The following is a 15,849-nucleotide window of genomic DNA, read 5'->3' as shown; positions in this document are numbered from 1 at the left end:
TAGCATTGCATTAGTTGCATAGCACTTTTCATCATTCTGCAGTTCTGACAGATGCTGTATAAATGCATGTATTTTTTCCCCCCTTTTCCATATGTAGTATGCAAGAAGGAACAGGTAACAATGAAGTGGTTTCATAAGTCAGTACAGCAAACTATTTCTGTTCACCAAAAAGGGGCACAGTCACAAGGCATTCTACTGACTTATATTTCACTCTAACATACATTAATTGGCAACACAAAGAGAAGGATTTGCATTTATGCACTGCCTTTCACATTCCTTTCTTAACACTCCAAAAACATCTAATAAACTGCCATTGTGGTCACTTCTGCAATATGGCTTATGTAGGCAATAAGAACACACCAAGACTCCACAATCAGCAACATTCTTGTGAACAGATGATTTCTGTTCTGTAATTTTGATTAAGATATAAATATCGCCCACTAAAAAGTAAATAAAAACTAAAAGGTGCTGAAGCACTCAGCAAGGCAGAGAGACCATAAGAATCCATATTTCAGGACAAGGGTCTCACTGAAGTCCTTTAACCTGAGACATTATGCACAACGTGTTCTGCTCTTTTAGATCTCTTGCACCTCATGGGACAAAAGGGCTCCTTGATTAACATCTCATTGGACAGACATCTCCAAGGGAGCTTCATACTAGACTTATTGCCCAATGTTGCCAAATAAAATTGCTAAGATTTCAAACTTCCCCAAATTCCTCCTGATAATTCGAATCACATTTGGTTCTAAAAGTTATGTTACTGAATACATCATTGAGTTGATGGACTCAGTGGAGAGATTTCAACATGTCAGGGTTGCTTTAAAGCCAACGCCTCAGTTTTTAGAAGCAATAAGCGAAGAGTCCAGAACAAATGCACAAGATTGCTCATTGCAACCAGCATTATCAGTATTAAAAGTGACTTCAAAAATTACCCTCTAACTAATCGCAGCCTTAACTATCTTAAAGTTGTTCCTTTAATGAGAGTAGCTTTTGTTTGCATATCTTAGAGAAAATGTACTTTTTAAAGAAAAAAATGCATCTTCAGTCAAGAATAGATACAGAACTTTTAAGTTTATTACATTTTCCTTTTCCAAAAAAAAAACACTATATGCAATATCCAAAATGAAAATGTTTACTCCTTATTTACAAATGTACAAAATTATCACATAAAATGTACATTAGATAAAATAGGTTGAGTAAAATATAGAAATGCAATCTCTTCTGCTTTAAAGTATAGAATATTATAAAATTAATAATCGTTATTGCACAGAGACCACAGATTGATATTTAGCGATATGAAGGAGAGACGATTACCTGACCTTTGGCAATACCGTAAACCTGAACTTCCATTTCTTCTCATCCAGTGGCAGTTGTGTTGCAGTTTTCCATTTGGTAAAATCTGGCCGACATTCTGTGAGCAGCGTCACATCAAGTTTCTTTTGTATATAGAACAGGTGTTCTGTACCTGAATTCCCTATATATTTTCCCCCCCCAAAGGGAATTGAATTGTGTCAATCCGCTGGTTCCTCCAGAGTTTGGGGTTCTCGTAAGGCACCTAGAATGGCAAAGATTTTTTTTTAAAAAACCCTGTTTTCTAATCTTAAATGATTTCTGAGGCTCATGACAGCGAATCTTGAAGCTTTGCATCGGCTGCCTCGGAAGATAGATTCCACTTCAGGTTGCTATTAATTCACCTGGGGTACGTCAATGTTCTTTGTAAGCGCCCTATGGGCGCAGTGTGCAAGGCAGTGAGTATTTATATTTACAGACCGAAGCCTTAGACCGGTTCCATGCCGTGTTTCCCAAGAACTACAAGTGTCTTTTCATGTGCAGAGCCAAGTGATCCGATCTGGAAAATGCTCGGTCGCATTTATGGCACTGAAAGGGTCGGTGTCCGGTGTGCTTTCGGTAGTGTCGCGTTAATTCATCCGAGCGAGCGAACTTCCAGCCACAGCCTTCCCAGTCGCAGTGGTAGGGTTTCTCACCTGAAACACAAGGTCAGGGCTAACTGGTGGAGAGCACGGGGGACGGGCAGAGAGGGAGAAACGCAGAACAGCACAGAGAGAGGCAGACTTCCAGCCACAGGGAAGGCAAGGAGAGAGCAAGTACTTATGGAGAAATTTGAATGGGTACATGAATGGAAAGGGCGTGGAGAGCTGTGGTCCCATGCAGGTCGCTGGGACGGGGCACGGAAATGGATGGGCCGAATGGTCTGTTTCTGCGCTGCAGTGATGAAATGGAGGGGTGATTTCGATGGGCCGAATGGCCTAATTCCGCTCTTCTACTCCTACCCAAATACGCTCACACACACACACATGTGTGTGTGTGTGTGTGTGTGTGTGTGTGTGTGTGTGTGTGTGTGTGTATAATGGACACAGACATTCGAGAGACACACCTATTCAGACAGAGAGCGACCGAGACGAGACAGGCATGGATGGCCCAGACGAGACTGTGTCTTTCGCAGTTCTTCGCTTTGGGCGGTTGCTGCTTTTCCTGCCGAGACCCCTCCCCGCCCCCAGTGTTTTCTGGCTGCAGGCTTGCGTTAATTTTTTTGCTGACACTGGCGGTTCTCTCGGTCACCTCTTTGGACTCCTGCATTAAGCCTTTGAACTGTACCTCCAGAAAGTGAAAAGGCCGTCCCCGCTGGTGGCGAACACTCCTCAGAGGATCGGGCACCCACAGAAGAGGGAGGCAGGGCTTGCAGGAAAAATTCCTCAACGGGAATGGAGTTAAAAGGACAAGGGAAAATGCGTCCTCTTAAATGATCTTGCAAATAAAAAAATCTGGGAGATAAGCAATTCTTTCCGAATTGTCATTTCCTTTTGCTGCGGGAATAGCTCTCGAGCCACCGATTTGAACAGATTCCCATACATCGTTACCTAATGCAGGGTGTGGACAATTGTATTATCCCAGGACAATAAATGTGGGGCTACATTGCAAATCTGCACCTGAGTCCCATTTTCAAGGCCCCCTCACATATAACAGAAACAAGGTGGGGGGGCAATTGGTTCCCAATGACTTATTTTACGACCTGACTTTGCAGCAGCAAGGGGAAATGCCTGAACCTGTCAGAAAGAGAGGGGGGGGGGGGGGGGGGACAAGGTCAGAGGAAATACCTGTATGTGTCCGGAGGTGGGCTTTCAGGTGTGAGCTCTTGGTGTATGTCTTTCCACATCCCGCATAGTCACACGTATGAGTAGCCACTCTCTTTCTGGGCCAGGAGCGGCGACCTCTTTTGGGCTTCTCTTCCCGAACTGGATACGCCGAGGGTAACAACTCTAAGGGGGGAGGAGGAGGAGGAGGAGGAGGGGCATGTCAGCATCGCTCCTTCAACGGAGGGCTGCAAGCTTAACGATTTCTTTCCAAAACAAAAGGGAAAAGGACTGACCTTGGTATTGGAGGGCTGTTTGGTCCTGGAAGTGAGAGAGACTTGCTGGCGGCGAGAAGGTCTGTTGGAGAGGAATGGCAGCGGACCTCTGGGCAACCAGGAGCTGTGTCGGCGCGTTGAGCAGGTCCTCTGAAGTCATGGGCGAGATCACCCCGTTAGCAAACCCGTCCTGACTCTGCCGAGGTCGGCAGGCTTGCCTGTGACTCGGACCCGGGAGCTGACCCTCCAGCCCTCTCCCCATGGAGCAGGTGGCGCTGACACCGAGCGGCTCCTGCTTGATTTTCTGGCCCCCGGGCTGGACGTGGCTCAGGTGCGCGTCGAGGGGCGGCGTGCTTTTGGCCATGTAATCCCCCGCCTCCGCCGCAGTCCTCAACACGAATTTGCCGTGCAGGCTCCGGGAGTGGCAGTAACTGGGGTCCAGATCCGGCCTCAGCAGTTCGGCCACAAGACTACCGCCGTTCGGCGGGCCCTCGCTGATATCTGCTATGCTGTAAGAATCTCGGTGATACACGTCCGCCGCATTCCCCGGCGCGCTGGACATGTGGCAGTGGAAATTATTCGCATTGTTTTCCATTGCTTCCGAACTCAACGTGTTCGACAAAATAAAATCGAAATCTAAGAGTTCGTTCAATTCCTCGTCCTCCCTTCTATATCCTACATTCTGGCTGTCGCTCTCCATGGACCGTCTCAAGTTAGTCATCTCTTCCCTCCATCTCTGTAATAGTAACAAAATAGTCTTTAAATACCACGCAGAATATACGAAAGATGGTCGATAACTGTCAATTCCTATATGGTTAGGAATAGAGACACAAGGGAAGGATAGAACCATTCCGTATAATGCAAAATACTTTCACGAGATCAATTCGCATCATGAATATGCGACACGTTAACGTTTAATGTATGGACATCGCTGAACAGCAAATGCACACCCCCAAAAAGACCGATGTTGGATCAAACACCCCAAAGTTTGCAAACTTTAATTTGATCTGAAACTGGATCTCAGGGGGATCTCGCTGTCAGCGTTGGAGTTTTTTTTAAAAAAGTTTAGAATTTGAACTTGAGGAATAAAATATTCTATAATCATTAACTCTCTGCGCTTACATTGTACGCCATGTGTTGACTCGTGGATGTGTCCATACTCTTCCCGTTCGAGCTGGTGGCGAATGTGTTGATAGGTGGGAGGACGGTCCCGGACAGAGCCATGTCAAACTCAGTCTGCGGCCGCCTAGAGTCAACATCAACCACATGAAAATCTGTCAGCTGACACAACGTTCCTCCACTGCATCCCGGAACCGCAAGTGTGTCCCTCAACCACTCCGATAGACGAAGACAAAACCTACCTCATTAATAGGGTGCAGAGCAATTGAAAAACCTGCGAGCAGGGAGCACCTGCGCTGGGGACGGCCGGGGCATGGAGTGCGATGTCTTCCTAACGCAGCAGAAGACTTTTGATTGGAGCCCGAGTGCAGAAAAGAGAGGAAGAGGAAAGGCAACTGAGAGTCGGCGGGGCTTTCTATTGCAGGAGAGGCATGACTGTGCATTCGCAACACTGCTTGGGTTGGATAGGCTTCTGGTTATTCTTCTGGATTTACTGTGAGAACTGGATTTGCTGCTCGCTTCCTGATGTTGCAAAGCAGCTCGGAGTCCCTGGAGCGCGAGACTGTCAAGACCAACGCGCGCCGCACTCCCTTATTACATCTCCAAGGAGCCGCCCCCTTTTTCCCGGCCCCCGCGCTGCGCCTCCCTGCGCGCCACCCTCGGCCACGCCCCCTCCTCACACCAGCGGCCCGTTGCCCCGGAGACGCAGCGGCAACAATAATAACGAGTTGGCTCCAGTGTGGCTTGGACTGGATCGCGAAGCAGCGTAGGTTGGGGCGGCGCCCGCTGACGTTTATAATGGGCGGCGACTGGTCCCACCTGCTTGGCTCTTGCGTCACTGTGACGTACAAGCCGGAAGGAAAGCTGGTAACTATTTGGGAGTAAAAACAGTGGCAACGCGGACCGTTGATTGGTCTATTGTTTGTCTGATAGGAGCCACAAAACTTGTTTGGGGTGTCGTGGATTTATTTGAGAACAACACTCAGCTCAGCTGTATCTCACACTAGCTGAAAAATCAGATGTGGGGCTGTGCTAGACTAGAGGGAAGTGTTTTCTTTCACTCTGCATTTGCTTAAGGTAAATTGGCCTGAAGCCAAGTTTGCCCATGACCGAGATCGGACACAAGACCCAGGCTCCGCGTCGTCTCAGGATGAGGATTAACTTTTACACTGTACTGTCGGATTTTCCCCTTCCCGTTTGGAGTCTCTCGAAATACATACTAAATAAAAGTAGAGCTACACAATCTGCAGTGTTAAGATTTCCATTCATTTGCTAATGCATGTTCTCGCTTATTTGGATAATGAGAAATTTAGTATTTGGATTTACAAATATTATATAGAGACCACAGTTCTATGTGTACAGTGTTGCGAGGAACTGGGATCAGTTAGATGGGGACGTCAAGTGACTTCCTTATATTCTGCCAGATTATAAGAATGTTACCTTCTCCATTCATTCAAAATGACTACTCGATTTCCATGAATATAGGTGGAGAGAGTGAGAGAGAATGAATTAACTGGCAAATTCATTGACCTCCCTCCTTCCCTTTCAGGCTGCTGAGATCGCTGGCTTATTTTGGCTGACAAGCACCTCTCTGTTCATTGATACGACCGCAGTGTCGTCATAGGCATTCTGCCTGTTGAGCCAGCAACTTAATTTTCGCGGTGAAACAAGAACGGCTGCGGACAATTGTGATGGCAGTTAATACACAAAAGGGCTGAAGAAACTCAGCAGGTACCTCAGCGAACGTTGGAGACAAAGATAAATAACCCACGTTTCAGCCTGAGCCCTTTGTCACGGTGTGAGCAAAAAGCAGACAGGCGCCTGAATAAAAAAGGTGGGGGGGGGGGGTGGGAGGAGAAGCAGATGCCAAGTGGCCATAGTGGACTTTTTTTCTGCTACTCTGCATTCACAAGCTATTTCCCTCCCTGATTAATTCTCAGCTTGTCTTTTCTCCCCTCCTATCAATGTCCCCCATGGGCTCTTGGCTGCTGGCCTCTGCTCTTCCCTATTGCACCTTCTTCCCTCCTACCCTACCTTCCTATTCAGGCTCTTGGCTGCTGGCCTCTGCTCTTCCCTATTGCACCTTCTGCCCTCCTCCCCTACCTTCCTATTCAGGCTCCTGCCTGGTTTTTTGCTCATCCCTTGCCAAGGGTGTAGGCCCAAAATGTAGGCCCTTTAATCATCAGATGCTGCTGAGTTTCTCCAGCAATTTTATGTAATTCGTTTATGTTTTCACGACCTACATTCACAATGGGGCTTCCGTGTCCCCCGTGCAAATGCCCAAACATGCTGGAGAAACTCAGCAGGTCATGTAGCAATAATGGGGAATAAAGGGGAACCAATGTTTCAGGCCTGGGACCTTTGAAAACGCCAGCCCGAAATGCTGATGACCTGCTGAGTTTCTCCAGCACGTTTGTGTGTCGCTCTCGATCCCAGCATCAGCAGACTTGTGTTTAACGTCCTCGTCCTCAGTGACAAGCATGGGGTAGATAGGCTGTGGGGTGGCAGTTACGTGACTAGGTCACACTTGGCATGTACTAGCGGGCCTTGGGACAGTTTATTTGAGGCCGCACAATGTATTGTGTTCACGACCATCACTCCAAATCCGCACACATCCCCAATCTCTAGAGACCGTTTTCCCTGAAAGAGTTGATTGAAAATGAAGAAAGGTCAAGTATCACAAAATAATAATTGTACTTCTTGCAAAATAGACTTGATCTTATCACATCTGAATTGCCCAGAGCTTCTTAATATTTAACGCTGGTGACTGTATTGATAAAGATTATATTGTATTGTATATAAATATGTTTTTAAGAGATAGATTGTGGGGGTTTAGTGTGTAAATCACTTCACAAACACTTCACATCTCATTTAAAATGCAAGCATTTTCCTGAAGCCAGACATTCAGGGTGACTTTGCAGAGACAATGGAGCTGTTTTGGAAAGAGTTCAAAAGTAGGTGCAAATGGAAAAGTGCTGATAAAGATCTTTCAAAGATTGGGTTTGGAGGCTTGGGATGGGTTCTGGTTTTTATATGCAGAAAAGAAAAACAGGATTCATCTCAGAGAGAGAGAGAGAGAGAAGGCAGTTCTGCAATTGAGGCTGCAACATGGCAAGCTGCTAGGCTTGTTGAAAACCCCATTTTGCAGAAGGGTTGTGAGTTCTGAGTTCATCATGTTTAAAACCTTTGTAGTCCTTATTCTCCTGGAATAAGGGAAACAAGAGGAACTCAGTGGTGACCTGGAAGAAGAGATTATCACTTGGAAAACCCATGATGGGGCATGTTACTTCGGCAAGACACTGAAGTGACTGATTGGAGGAAATCAGTTTGTTTGTGTCCAACAAGAAACAAATCTCTCTCTGACACCAACACGAACCTTCCTGAGCAGTAACCATTAAACTTTAAGTACCAGAGCCTGGTGAAAATTCATAAATGTTAAATTCTGTGCACAGTATAAGAATTGCCTGATATTAGTGAACTTAGAGAAGTGAGAAGAAAATGATTGGACTATTAAAGCAAAGAACTTTCTTGAACATATTCACATTACATACAAGTGCGCTTAAAATTAGAAGGGGGTTGTTAGGTTAAGTTAATAGTAGTAAGTTAAAGTGTGATCCTGTTTTCATGTTTAAAGACTATTTTAGAAATCTTTTTGGGAGGGTGAAGAAGACAAATGCAATGCTGGCATTTATTTCAAGGGATACCAATGGCATAATGAAGAAAGCCTCTACTTCCTCAGGAGTTTGCGGAGGAGCTAGTGGAGTTGTTCAAGAGAACGGGTAGGGACTTGAAGGGCCAACATGGCCTGTTTCCGTGCTGTAAACGGTTATATGGTTATATGGTTTGTTTAAGTAACCATTTGCTTGGTGAATTTCAATTGCTGCTGGGTCTTTGGGTCCTCTGGGCTGGTAACAGTATCCAGAATTGCAACTATCATGCTGTTTATAAATTTGCTGCTCAGGCTGATAACATTTTACATCAACAGCCTGGAACTTTGTCTTTCAGCAAATACCAGCATGTTCGAGGCAGACATGCTGAAAACACTCAACAGGTCAGGCAGCATCTCTGGAAAGAGAAAGAAAGTTAACGTTTCAGGTAGAAGCCCAGTTTGGTCCGGTTTTTATTTATTTCAGATTTCTTTCATCTGCAACTTTTAATTTTCACCAGCATTTTCGGAGTGTATTTTAGGTTTCCAGCAAATTTTGGGACACATTCTCTCGAGTGCACTCAACTTTCTTTTTACCTTATTTTCTCCTTCTTGCTATCTTTTTGTTGCTCGCGCAGGGTGGAATCCACCGTCAATTGTCGGCCTCTGTTCGTGCACGAGCATACCCTGCAATTACTGCCGGCGACGTGTGTGTAAATTGCGGGTTCCCTCAGATCTACCCGAGGCAGGTAATAGTTATGCGAAATTAAAGGAAAGTACTGTGGATGCCGGAAACCTGAAAGCAAACAAAGGCAGGAAATGCTAGAAGAGCTTGCCAGACCAAACTGCACGCGCAGAGACAGAAGCAGAAACGTCAATCAGCTTTAGTGCAACGTAAGCAAAAAATTAGTAAATCATTTTGAAACTTTTGGTCCTGTAAAACTGATATTACAGAGATGCAATGAATTTCTGCACAGAAAGATAATGGTAATTACACCCTCTTTAACGCTTCATTATAAGATGTTCAGAAAGTACATTCAAGATGGGGGATAAAAACCCTGAAATCAAAACCAAATCTTCCAAGATCACGTAAATTATGCCTGTTTTGTTTGTAGAAAAATAAAGGCCACTTTACTGATTCCACGAAGAAAGGGCGGACGGAGATTATTCTTCCTAATTTGATTTTTTAAAAATAAATGCATTGAATTTTGAAGGGATACAACTCAAAGTTTTAATTATCTCTATAATCTCTATTGAGTTTATAGACAATACAAATCTTCAGGTTACTGACATTCCTGTGTTACAGACCATTCTCGGCCAGTCCTCCGATTAATTTCTTCTTTGTGTTGATGATGGCGTCCTTCTATGCCAGTTATATAGCCCCTGGTGTGGCTGGTGAGATCAATTTAAAGTTCAGGGACTCTGTTATAGGTGCGCAGGACATCTTGTGTATCTTTCTTTGTTGGGGTGGGGAGGGTAGTTTGGCAGTCGTTATCTTCTACAATTTAAACTCGTCTTCAATGTGGTTTCTGATTAATGGATTTGAAGCTCCCAGTGCCAATCCAATTGCTTTCAGCGTTTGCGGACAAGCGGATTCCAATGAATAAGTGGAAATAATGATTTTTTTTTAAGGAGGGTGGAATGCATTCCCTGTCCCCTGAGTAATCTCTAGCTCCAAAAGAGTTCAGAATAGATGGCCTCTTTCAGAAGTCTGTTTCAGGCATGAAAATACACAGAAAAGAACGAGGAACTCAGTTCCTACAATATTTCTGTCTTTTTACTACAATCACAGCGTCTGCAGACTTTCGTGTTTCAGTCCATGGGAATAACATGGCCGGCATAGTGGAGCATCAGAAAGTAACCACACCCTCAATGCTGGGACAGCCGGCCAGAGAGGGGCTGTTGCCATCGATTTGCTTATCCTACCAATGGCCTTTGAGAATTTTGTGCATTGATGGTATTTCCCCAGTGCCTTAAAGTATCTGCTTTGATTGATGGAGAAAACGCGAAAAATTACTGCTGCTCAGTAGACCATGATCATTGTGCTGGTTTTGAGATGTTCATCACACAGTCTTCTCACCACATGGATAATATTATGTGAACCCACTGAAGGTAATCTTCCCTTTGGTGGGAAGTGATTCCTAAGATAGAGATACGGTGCATAATTCCCATGGCCCTCTTTTGAATCTTTATGTCTAAAATCATCTTCGAGACATCCAGGATAGAAACAGGTTTCTGGCCTTCTCGAATTCATCCCATTGACCAGCGCTAGATCCACAGCCTTGTCTACCTTGGAAATTCAATGCCTTCAAAACAGAAATGCTGAGGAACACTCGCAGCGTCCATATGTGGTAAAATATATTAACGCCGTTTAGGGCTTTGAGCCTCTCAACCAGTGGGTTCCAGAACAGGACTTATTAATTTTTGTTTTCATTTTAGAGATACATCATGGTAACAGGCCCTTCCGGACCACGAGCTCGTGCCGCTCCAATACACCAGTTATCCAACAACCCCTGCACAGTGTTATTGGTGGTGGTGGGGAGGGGAAGGGGGGAAAAGAAGCACCGGGGGAACCTACGGTGGGGAACTACAAGCTGTTTCACCACAATAGAGATGTCAACACGAGAATGTCACCAAGCCTCCATTCACTAAGATGTACCCGCTCTTGGTCGTGTGACAAGATTTATTCCACCTCATGACTGCCTTGACTAAAGGCTGTTTTTATTTTGTATATAAATATATTCATTTCCTTTTGGAAATTATTTAAATTTGCATTGATGTACCAACCCTGCTCAGTCTCTAAACTCCCCATGTGTTTTGCAGCCAATTGCAAGTTCGTGTTACAAATTGTTAAACGGCGTCCAATCTGTGCAAGGTCTCACATGTGCAGGACATTTGCTTTCGTTTTAAGGTGACGTTGGTCAAGGTGCTACGGAAAACTCGCCGCTATTCTTCGAAATAGTACTTTGAACTCTCAAGTCCACGGATAATGCGGCACCACGTCATCACTTCCTTGTTAACCTGTCAGATTACATGCATGGGGTGGTATTAAAACCCTTAACCTTTTGACTTGCAGGTAAGAGGGCTGCCCACACATATGATAATTCTTGTCAATTCAGTCAAAGCATCGACGATGTTCTGAAGAAGGGTTGCAAACCCTAAACGTTGACACTTCCTCTCTGCACAGACGCTGCCTGTCCCACAGAGTTGATACAGCATTTTCTGTTAATTGTTTCACTGAAAGCAATTGTGCTTATAGTTTTAATGTTTACACCATCCTGCTTGAATTCCATCTTTGCTTTTGCTTCCTCGAGTGGCTGTTAGTGAATTAATCTGAACCAGTACACCGAAATCCACCAATGTCCAAAACTCTGGGCGTGATCAACCTCTCACCAAAGCCCCTAAGTGACCAAGGAAGATAAACGAATTGGTGTAACAGCTTCAGATATTCCCAAACTGTCGTCCTAAACACGAGTATTCCAAATGATACATATTTATTTAGTTTTTAATTGCAAAAAAAAAGCTTCCCTTAAATTTGCACTAACTCATTTTATTCTTCTGGTGAAGACCCCCCCCCCCCAACAGCTTGTAACAGGATGGTAAGGTTGACTTTAGTGGATATACATTGATCGTGGAATGAACTTTAAAGCTACAGGCCGGTTGAAATGAAGTGTAGTGGAAATAGCAATGTTCCAACTGCAACAAGCTGAGTTTCACAAAAGCTCGCTGAGCAAATCAAACTAAGATCAAGTAATAAATACATTCAAAAACGTTTTAAGCGCTTTATTCTGGACGGCAATAAAACGCAGGGAGTTGAGACGGACAGGGACTTGTTACCACCTTCCTCAAGGACCGTGCACAAGATACTAAAAAAAAAGAAAAAAAAAATCTTAATTATCTCTTGGAATGTACCTCACCGGTGGTCATGCTGTTGAAAAGATCATGAACCCTCTTGCATACAAAATTCTAATATACTCACAAAGCAGCGAATGTGTTTAATATTTTCAGTCCTTGAAAATATATTTTCGAACTGATTTTAATTAAAAGTAACTGTCACGTAGCATAATTTCTTTTAAATAAAGTTACCACGCAGTTTATTCGTAAATATGATTTTACTTTGTTTACTGCTGTGGGTAATTATAATTGGAATAGCACTACTTTATCGTTAGTTTCATTTGACCCCAATAAACCCTTTTAATTGTAATCGTAGCAAAGTAGATGCTAACTTCTCGGCAGATGTATAGTGGACACGACTTTCACCTGCATCCCTCTATCACCAGGAATTAACCCCAACCCCAATAAGCAACAGTCCCCATTCCACGCTCAATGCCGTTTGTGGTCTTATTGGTTGGGAATGAGCACGTGGTTCTTTGAGGCTTTTTCCTTCTCCCACTCCCTTCCTGACCCCACAGATGCTGCTCGACCTACTGAGTTCCTTCAGGAGATTTTTTTTTTCATTTTTTTCAAATTCCAGCATTTTCAGTGTCTTGCTTCTCCGGTTCAGTTGGCATCACTTTCGGGGCAGACATCGTGCCCGGAAGGGCCTGTTCCTGTGCTGTATTCATGAGGCTTGATGAGAACTGTGACAACCCCCGTCTGAGTCCATATCTCGGACTGAACTACGCAGTGGCGACTGCAGCCCAGGAATGAAGAGGCACTCACCTCTTCATCAAATGAACGGCAGCAACAACCAATATTCAGTGTTGCCTGTTGAAACATTGGGAGGAATTTTACAAGAAGCAAACACACATTAGCTTGGTCGAAGAATGGGGGAAAATAAACGTTTAATAAGGGAACACCGGAGCTGTAGACATATCTTGGGATAGTTACAGGACTGGAGGAGCATAGGGGCGAGAATTTTAAGATAAACATTATATTTCAGACCGAGGAGCCAATATAAGGCAGCAAGCTCAGGAGTAATTGTTGAATGAGCCTTGGTCTGAGTTAGGATACAGACAGAAGACATGCAGGGCCGGATCAAACGCAACTGGAAGAGTAAGCGGGACACACACATCTGTACACAGATGGGATTCATTTCCTTTACGCCTTTCACATTCCAGCCAGCACCTTCCAAATGCTTTAAAAGTAACACTAGGCGTTTTTTTTTTGGTAGAAATCCGGTAGCCGTTTAAGGCACAACTGGATCCCCAAAACAGGTATACGGCAATGATAATTAGAAGAAGAGCGCTGTTTCAGATACAACGGCTAACTCTCCTGCTTTCCTTGAAGATGGGATCTTTTACTGAGAAAGCAACCGTTTCATAAGCGTCTCAACGCAATACATCTAGAACAAGAAGGCATCGATTCAAAGTAGGAAAACGGACGTTTGGAACTCATGTGAGGAACATCACGGTGCTTGGAATTGGAAACGTACTGCAGAGATATTTAAGAGGTATCCAACCAGAACGCGAGCCATCAAAGCACAGCGCAACCGGCCATGAGCTGGAAAATGGGATCAAAGTAGATGGATATTTGATGTTAAGCAGGAAGTGCTGAGCCGAAGGCCTGTTTCCGTGCCTGCATTAATAGCCTAATCCGAAAGACTGTACTGGAGTGAATAAGGATATTTTGGATTGAACCCACAAATTTCTAACTCGAGGCAGGCGTGCAACTCGCCCAGGTCACGCACACAAATTATAATATTGCGACTTTTCCCATCTCCACCTATCCAATAAACTAGGTTCCAGACGAAAATCCACTGAACTCAGACAGAAAATCCATCCGAGAGAGAGAGAGAGTGAGAGAAGCAGAAACAAAAAAAAACCTGATATCTTGAACATAGACTCAAGAGGGTCAGTCAGGCAGCATCCATGGGTACAACGGACAAGCTAATTTTTCAGCTCCAGACATTTCCTTGAGACCATTTATTCTCATGGATGCTGCGTGACTCACTCTAAGTTCCCACAGCATCTCAGTGAGGCTGATTTTCATCCGAAGGTAAATCAGTAAATGGTGCTGGTAGTCTGTCACACTCGGTGAGGTGACAGAGAAAATACTCTCCACTGAAGCACACATTTCACCAGAAGAGAGTAAAAAAAAACTGCTGCAGTTATTGAAATTGCACTCCGAAATTGCATGTACGTACAGCAAACGTGAGATTTCAGCACCCGCTGGTAATTCAGCAGATTCTTAACGATATCCAAATACCTGGTGATTGAAATCGACGCTGCTTCTTGTCAAGAGGTTCATTTAGGTGGCCGGCTCAGTTAATTGAGCGAGATGATTGTTCAGCCTGCCAATACCCTGTCGTGAAACATGAAGTAAAATAAGTCAGTGTATGTTAGACAATAATGCCAAAATGAAATGGACTGTAATACGAAAGTTTAAAAAAAATATTTTAAGAGCCAGTTCAACATACAATTTAATTGCACTCATATGCGCAGGCAAACCGCGACAAATTCACATGCGGTTATTTAGCAGAAGCTCTCAAGGAGAAGTGGGATAATCGAGTAAGAGAGAAAGACATGGGAGTGGTGGGAGAAGGAGCATAAACTTTAGGAAAGATTCGTGGACTGTATGATATTTATCTTTGCTGTAACAAAGTCTTCGTGTTTCCTTATATTATGTAACTATGCATTACTGCCATTTTCTTAATACCCATTCATACATTTTACCCGCTTACAGATGAACTCTTAGAGACGAAATGTAGATCAGCAATAATTTCTCAGGCACGTGCACAAACTGTGCAAGCCTAACGGGACAATAAAAAAATGGTAACAGTTTAATCCATGAAGCCTTGGAGTACCGTTTTATCTTGTATAGTTAGCACCAGGACCGCCAGTACGCCTTTACCGAGATTCGTTCTCACTTTTTAAAATTTAAATGGATACAACCCATGGTCATTGGAATGACAAGAATCCAAGAGTTTAAAAAAAAGCTCGAAAATGCGCTTGGAGGCTAGAAGCATTAGAAAATGTTTTCTATCCATTTGTCCTCGATAATGATCAAAGAACATCATCTTCATAGAACTGTGTGAAATTACGTTTCGGTACATATTATAGTGACCGAAAGCTACGTATGAACATGTTTCTCTTCGGTCATATTCGGTCGGGGCGGCCACCAAATCATATCCTTCAAACTTTATCTGAAACTTGAACATTGTGCTATAGTCGTTAAGTTTGCCACGAACCCAGCAGCAAAGTAATATTTAATCATTTAATCTCTTTCTCTCTCTCTCTCACACACACACACACACACACACACACATGAATTCACATACAGTCACATAGTAGTTTACAAGGTTGTTGCCGAGCCTCTTTTTTTTCCAGACTGACCCACTCTCTCTTCACTTCTCCCTCTCTGGTCTGGGATTCCGCTGCTCCAGACCTTAAATATCCCAGTTATTTTTAACCTACTACGTAATTCTCAATGCCGACATCCCACAACACAACTTTGTTTCCTCCAGCCAAGAGAGGAAATGGAAACACTGCCTGCTTTCCTGATCACATGGCATCGACTTCAGCGCAAACACACACGCTCACACACTACGTGTTTGAACAACTTTTGTCCAGTATAAGTCCTTGAACCTCGGCGCCTGCCGCTGGCACTCGGTACGGGATCCAGGCCAACGTCAACAAGGATAAATAAGGAATTCTCCCGCTGATTGGTGGAAATGTGATGTTGCGGAAATGACCCATTCCCGATAGACTCTCGACTGACGACATAGGCTGATGTAACGAGCGGAGCCAGGATTAGAAACGCATAAAAGCGCCCCGAA

The 15,849-nt window shown here is 44.2% G+C and overlaps 1 protein-coding gene and 1 long non-coding RNA gene across 9 annotated transcripts in view; both read right to left on the bottom strand.

Annotated features, from left to right (window-relative positions):
- The window catches only part of LOC138755495 (Krueppel-like factor 4), a 30,361-nt gene extending 24,220 nt beyond the window's left edge, over window positions 1-6,141 (bottom strand). The window contains exons 1-5 of one of the 5 annotated variants that reach the window (XM_069921547.1): window positions 5,927-6,118; window positions 4,490-4,613; window positions 3,389-4,103; window positions 3,117-3,278; window positions 1,220-1,985 (exon numbers count right to left, since the gene is read on the bottom strand). In XM_069921547.1, the coding sequence (XP_069777648.1) occupies window positions 1,810-1,985; window positions 3,117-3,278; window positions 3,389-4,103; window positions 4,490-4,613; window positions 5,927-6,012 (1,263 nt within the window). In that variant the 5' untranslated portion in view covers window positions 6,013-6,118 and the 3' untranslated portion in view covers window positions 1,220-1,809. Of the gene's footprint in view, window positions 1-1,219; window positions 1,986-3,116; window positions 3,279-3,388; window positions 4,104-4,489; window positions 4,614-4,728; window positions 5,253-5,926 lie in introns of those variants that run through there. The other 4 variants (XM_069921568.1, XM_069921579.1, XM_069921589.1 and 1 more) reach the window with 4 other exon arrangements.
- Window positions 6,142-8,842: 2,701 nt separating this feature from the next.
- Window positions 8,843-15,649, bottom strand: LOC138755503 (uncharacterized). 4 transcript variants are annotated; one of them, XR_011352347.1, is made up of 4 exons: window positions 15,352-15,649; window positions 14,280-14,375; window positions 12,561-12,839; window positions 11,891-11,998 (listed from the first exon to the last, which is right to left on the bottom strand). It is a non-coding gene; the product is annotated as an uncharacterized lncRNA (long non-coding RNA). The 4 variants fall into 4 exon arrangements; XR_011352328.1 differs by lacking the exons at window positions 11,891-11,998; window positions 12,561-12,839 and adding an exon at window positions 8,843-8,928; XR_011352331.1 differs by lacking the exon at window positions 12,561-12,839.
- Window positions 15,650-15,849: the final 200 nt, after the last annotated feature.

Source organism: Narcine bancroftii, chromosome 1 (assembly GCF_036971445.1).
Source record: "Narcine bancroftii isolate sNarBan1 chromosome 1, sNarBan1.hap1, whole genome shotgun sequence".
Lineage (NCBI taxonomy): Eukaryota > Metazoa > Chordata > Chondrichthyes > Torpediniformes > Narcinidae > Narcine > Narcine bancroftii.
Note: the sequence above shows the minus strand (reverse complement) of the source record. Positions and strands in the feature narration are given on the sequence as shown.